A 6,491-nucleotide genomic window follows, 5' to 3' on the forward strand; every position below is an offset into this window, starting at 1 on the left:
TATTATTATTATTATTATTATTATTATTATTATTATTATTATTATTATTAAAAGCGCTTCTAGCCCAGGATTTCTAGGTAGCCAGTTTTTGTGATGGGATTGGATGATTTAGGAAACCACTCTTTTCTCCTCCACATCGACCCTTTTGTTTTGCGTGTTTCCTGGCTTGTTCCTTCCTACAAAATGTCAAAGGATTATCAGCCGGGGCTTGGCTTGCATGAAGGCTGTGTGCCTTCTGTGTTTTAAGCTCAGGACAGTCCTTGTAAATAGCACTCCCCTGAAGAGGACTACACTTCCTTTTGGCCTCCAAGAGAGTAAACAAGCATCCCCATTTGGCTGTGGGCATCTGGTTATGTTTTGAACATTGGGATAACAAGAAGCTCAGATTTTGGTAAATATTATCGTCTTACGGCAGTCGTGTTCCAAGTGTTCTGCTTTGAGGGGAGGACTCTTTGCATGTTGAGTGGCTTCTTGAAGGCTTTCTGAGCATCTGCTGTGGAATCCCAGGGCCTGAGCAGAGCTTTCCTCTGGGCATCCTTTCAGGGGTGTGCATGTTCTGGGGGCCCCTGGCTGGGCCCTTACTGTGGCTTTTGTTGCTCCGCTTGACCCTGGAGCACAGACCGCTCTCTCCTGGTAGCTGTCAATTGTCAGGAGTCTGTCCAAGAGTTAGTCAGAAATAATGTTGTTACTTATAACAAGTTACCTTTTTTTACTATCAAAGGGACAATGATAACAAGGGCACAATGATGCTACGTTTCACAAACCCAGCCCACCTGGAAGTTTCCTGGTCAGAGAAGGCTCTGCTAGTATTTCTTGCCAAGTTCAATAGTGTTCCAGACTTTCTCTGTTTGCTCAGAATTCCAGATTGCTCTTCTCTGGAGGACAATAGGATTATTCACTTAAAACTGAGCAAGTGCAGTAGCCATAATTTGCCCCCCCCCCCAAAGATCCTTTCTTAAAGGGGCCGGCGGGGGGGGGGGAGGGGCTGAAAGCAGTAGCTGACATTTCTTCTGGTTTGCCTGACAGTGTCCTTGGACATTACAACACACTCTGCACCTTTGTCTGGCTTCCTTTTGCTCACAGGTGGTTAGTTCCCCCCCCCCTTTAGAAAGAGTAGGCAAGCTAGCCCTCTTTCTTTGGTTCTCACAAATCCATTTTGGCATCTGTGAACTGAGAGAATGAAAACAAAAAGAGCCTCCTGGTTGGAGCCTGTGGGACTTTTTTTGATGCCATTTGGGTGCTTAGTGTTTGCAAGTTTAAAAGGACACCCTGTTCCATTTGGCTAAGGAGCCTGTTCATTATCTCTTTCAAGCAAACATGTGCATTCCCTTTTTCTCCAGCTCTTGTCTTCTGGCGTTCCCTTCTGAGGAACTGCAGAGGGATTTCAAGAAAATTGTGTGGCTTTAATTCATTTCCTTGACAATATATGTGTATTTATATTGTGCAAGGTGATCGGATCCCCTGCCTTGTCTTTATGTTTGCAGTAAGGTGGCAGAACCGTCTATATGTTTGAGTGGACTTGTGGCTCCCCCCCAAAAAAAGATTTCCTTGCAAATAGAAAATGTGCACACCAAGGAGAGGGCTGAAACAGATGCATTTCCCCTGATGTCCACTTGTGAGCATTTTTAAAAAGGAAAGGCCAATGCCAGGGAGCATTTCAGAGTGCCCAGTCCATTGTGCCCCATGTATGGGCTCCCAGTCTGAGTCAGGCAGACAGGAAATGTTTCACTTTATCTGTATGCAGGCAGGCGATGAGCTCAACTCCCGGCTCTGGGAGCTGTTCCAGTTCTAGAGAAAATTCCTGCTTCTTTGCCCCAGACCCTTGGAACAAATGATTTTCCCATTCCAGTGTCGGTTTGGCCCCATCAGCCGCCATCACCAAGAAATGACACACAGCATCAACAGATGCTCCCATGTCTTCCGTTTGTTTCCCATTTATTAAAAATGTCTTTAATGTAAACAAAAATAAATAAAATCAAAGACCCACTTCCCCCCTGTGTTTCTGGGGAGAAGGGGAAAGGGCTGATTTTGCTAGCTCTTTTTGGAAGGAAGTAGAAGAAAATGATCAGAACAGATGGGACTTGTGGAAGGATGAGTCCAAGAAAGGCCAGGCCCTCACGTTGGGAGACCGAACGCCTTAGTACCCAGCCCCAGGTCTGCCAGAAAGAGCAGACGGATCGGCTCGGCTCTGCTGGCCCTCCCCAGGGACTGCTGCAGTTGACTCCACATTGCAAAGCAAGCTGGGTGACTCACTGGGCCACAAAACCCAGGAGGATGCGAAACTCCAAACACCAACAGCGTGACACGGTCAGAAAGCAGAAGTGAGCTGTTCCCAGATAGGCCAGGCAGCTGTGATATTTGGAGGGGTTTCGGCCACATCCCCTACCAGAGAGAATAGGAAATCCGATTGTACTTCTCCTTCACAGGGCTACTTTTCACAACTCCTAGACTTACTGATGATGACTACTTGCCTTGAGGTGAGCAGAGTGGGGCCCCCAAGAGGTTTTGGGGCCCACTAAGTGCCCCATTTCTGGCAAATAAAGGGTGAATTGCCTCTTTTGGAAGCCTCTGGGAAGGGCGACCCACCTTTGCAACAGTTGTAGTAGCGTCACCTGCACCATTTCAAGGTGTTTCCTCCCAGAAAGCTAGACTTCTAAGCAAATCTGTTGCTTAAAAACATTTTCCAGCCTCTTCTGGGCAAGTTGTTTTGCTTGTTTGTTTTTTGCCTTCTGGGGCAAATTGGGTCACTATTATGGGTCAGCTCTTGCTGGTGATGGTCCCTTGTGCCCCGTACCAGTGTGCCTGGTGCCAAACCTGTGAGATGTCAGATCCAAAATGCTTTTTGTTGTTGGTCTTCATTTCCCCTCAAGCTCTTAATGGTTTTTAGATTTGCTTTTAGACATCATTCACAGCACTGTCTCAGACCATATGTTCGTTCTGTGTCTTCAGAGTACCATACTGAAAAGTAGAATTAGAAACATATCCCGAAACATGTCAGGGTGTGAAAGAACAATGTGCTTGGCTTTGTGTTCTCTCTCTCTCTCTCTCACACACACACACCCCTCTTTTGGTAGGGTTGGGCCTGCCTGTTTTTCCCATTCTCTCCCTCACTTGCTTGTACCCCCCATTTTGAGGACAAGGCTTTGGTCTTCCTCAGATTTCCTGGCTGGCTTCGGCAGTCCTCCATCTGTGAGCGGTTTCACAGATGCTGGAATCTCAAGCAGCTGTGGAGTTTCCTGCTGCTCTTTTGCTTCTTAACTCTCCTTCCTCCAGTCCCTGGGCTTTGTGGGGTCAGCTCTTGCCAGGATCCAGCAGGCCTTGGGTTTGGCTGGGGCGCCTGCTGGCCACCACCATACCTCCTTCTCTTAACAGTTCTGACCTGAGTGGTTTGTTTCCTCACTGGTGGCTTGTGAAATGCCAATGAGTCATACCAACCTGCTCAGCCAAGAGAATTTCTGAAGCGCTTGTCTGTGGAAAAATCCAAGGACTTCTCTGAACTCGGACTGGAAATGGTCTGTCTGGTAAACCAGTTGCGTGGTGAGCTTCCTGCTTTCATTTAGAGCCTGACTTGCGCCAACTCTTGGTAACAGCCTCGTCTTGGGCTGCTGGTGCCAATCCAACAACATTAGATGAAAAAATCCATCCCATCTGTTCTCTACATCCTCCCCCTCAAGTTTCCTGGGGTGATAAATGGACAGGAAGAGAGCTACGTAGGTGTAGCTTTTTCCAAAAACAAGGTGGGACTAATAACCATGGCACAAGGTCACCCACGCCCACCACATGTAGTGCCTGAACCAGCCAGAATAGTGTGTCATTGCACTTGGCATTTCGGGGGATCTAATCTGCTAGTCAAGAGCAGTGTGTGCCCCTTCATTCCAAGTTCATGCCCCTTAAGCACAGGGACAGGGATTGGGCATTGAATTCAGTGCTGTGAGAATCTCAGGCAGATGAGAGGTTGAAACTCAATGTTCTAGCCCTTATGAAAACATGTGGGCTGTCATGGTGAAATCTCAAAAATACTGAAGTAGACAAGTGGCTAGTGGGCCAGAACTCAGGGTTCTCGTGGTAAGTAAAAGTAGCTTAAATTAGGCAGAATAAAGATACATCAGATGAGATCCTGTATGACACAGTGTAATAGTTCCACATGTAGAGCTATGCTGTAGCTGGAGAAGTGTCTGGCTATGACCTTGTAGCCAGAGGCAAAACTATTAGTCATAGAGGGGCGAGCCCCATTGGCTAAAATGGCAGTGCAGGAGCGTGTGGCCATTCAAACCAATGGGGCTTGAATATATGTGAGATTCTGTTTCCACTGCGGAACAGATCCCCTGAGAAAACAGGGGTGACTGTACATCATTTACTGTAATCTGTTGATGTACTCCAAAAGTCTCAGCAGATGATGTAAAAAAATCTTGTCTATGGCTGCAAAGACATACAGTAGTCCAATGCTTTTCCAACCCCCATGCCCAACTTTCCACAAGGTATGGTGCGGCTGGACAGGGGGCTGCACTGGCTGAATGGCGCTTTGTGTTGGTCTGAGATGGCGCTTTGATTGTTGCAGAGGGAGGAATGGAATACCATCCTCTGCAGTGCCCCAAAAAGGCTCATGTGGGGATAAGGTGGACTTATGGTGGTCCAAAATGCAAAGCCTCATTTCTCTCTCCTTTGCTGGGAGCAAAGTGTAAACCTTCCCCATCCTCTTGTTTCTCTCAGCTTTTCAGAAGAGGGCCAGCTTGATGCTTATAATGTCATAGTAGCCCTCCTTGTGTGGTGTCTTAGGACTTTGGGGAGCGGAAGCCGCTCAGCAGCCTGCTTCTCCTTGCTGTCTTGAGGAACCAGAAAAAAAGAGAACTTGTCCTGGGAACTAAAGAGACCACAAACAGCTTTGGAAGTCCCCACATCCCCTTCTGCTTTGCTGGCAGAAGGCCCCTGACCTGGTCCCTAGGGTTTCATACACCCAACAGGGATGGGGTGGGGTGGGGTGGGGTGGCACACATCCTTTGCCTAGGGCCCCTGGAGAGGTCCTGCCAGTCCAAGTACCATTGCCAGTTGGGAGCTAAATGTCTTGAGACAAGGAGGTTCTGACTAGAGCAAAGGTATTGCTGAAAGCAGAACCATGAAAGGTGGCATAGGCATGGCATCTGAACCAGCTTTTCTGGGCCTTGCTAGGTTGCAAGTTTTCTCCTCCTTCCATCACCAGTCATGTTGCCTTTCATCCCACCCACCCCGTGCCAGAACTTTGCTTGAGGGTGAAAAGGGTGAAAAACCAGTGATGGGGCTGACCGTTGGCACACATGGCCGTTTGGTAGGGTTGCCTGACTCATCCCTCCCCTCTTCCATTCCAAGCCCTCTCTCTCTGCAGCAAAGGGTCTGGGTGTTCCTGTGTGGGTATTTGGCGGGAAACCTCAAACTTTGTTGTATCTATGTTGTGGCAGTTGAGAAAACGATGCACATAGGCTTCCCAAGAATTGACCTTTGAGGATGGTTTCACTACAGAGAACAGGATAACCCTAAGCATGTTTACTTAGAGGTTGGTACAATCAAGCTGACGAGGATTTGCTTCTTAGTGTTTAGGATTGTTGTTATGTGCCTTCAAGTCATTTCCAACTTAGGGTGACCTATAATAGGGTCTTCTTGGCAATATTTGTTCAGAGGGGGCTGGCCTTTGCCTTCCTCTGAGGATGAGAGTGTGAATTGGCCAAGGTTACCCAGTGATTTTCCATGGCTGAGTGGGGATTTGAACCCTGGTCTGCAGAGTTGTAGTCCAATGCTCAAACCACTATATCACACTGTCTTACGTTTGCAGATGAAATATTCAAATATGCTAAATAAACTAAATGAAATGGTGGTGGTGGTTCTTATGTTCACAACCCTGTTTAGCCACCAGCCAGGGTGGCTCTTTGGACTTGTCTGGCATTTTGAGGCTGCAACCAGTGGGTAGCCTCACCAGGGCTTATGGTTCCACTTCTCTCCACAGAGCTCAAGGCCCAAACGGCAAGCCAGCTGCTTAGCCATCCAAGAAATCCGACGGTGCACTTGTCTGGAGATGCCTGACAATGCGCACACCTTTGTGCTCAAGGTAAGGGGAGTTGAAGGGATGAGGGCACGGTCTAGAAGAGGGCAGGGGGGACATTTTTAGTATGTGCCACACCACTGTATATGGCAGGGGTGGAACTAAGTGGCCGTTGCAGTCTCTTCCAACTCATAGGAGTCCATGGCTTTATGACTTTGGAGAGGGAATCTCTTGTTGTGATGCAGAACTGCCACGCTAAGTGGGGGCTAGAGAAGGAAATAGAAGTCTTTCTGGAGTTTGGGAGGATGACTACTTTGGAGTACAGCTGGTGGGGATTCTGGGAATTATGATCCACAAAAGTAATTTTCTCAGCTCTGCCTGCCCTGGGTTAGATTGTGGGTCCATCTGGATTGTCCACTTAGACTGACAACCGCTTCTTCTTCGTGGTCTCTGCGAATCATACAAATGGGTTTCACTGCGC

General features: G+C 47.9%; 1 protein-coding gene across 6 annotated transcripts in view; it reads left to right on the forward strand.

The window, feature by feature from the left end:
- Positions 1–6,491, forward strand: part of SH2B3 (SH2B adaptor protein 3) — a 51,745-nt gene that overhangs the window by 30,642 nt on the left and 14,612 nt on the right. For all 6 annotated transcript variants that reach the window (XM_042441326.1, XM_042441328.1, XM_042441323.1 and 3 more), the window contains exon 3: positions 5,975–6,076. In XM_042441326.1, coding sequence (XP_042297260.1) covers positions 5,975–6,076 — 102 coding nt within the window. The remainder of the gene's footprint in view (positions 1–5,974; positions 6,077–6,491) is intronic.

This window comes from Sceloporus undulatus, chromosome 10 (genome assembly GCF_019175285.1).
Source record: "Sceloporus undulatus isolate JIND9_A2432 ecotype Alabama chromosome 10, SceUnd_v1.1, whole genome shotgun sequence".
In the NCBI taxonomy this organism is placed as follows: Eukaryota; Metazoa; Chordata; class Lepidosauria; order Squamata; family Phrynosomatidae; genus Sceloporus; species Sceloporus undulatus.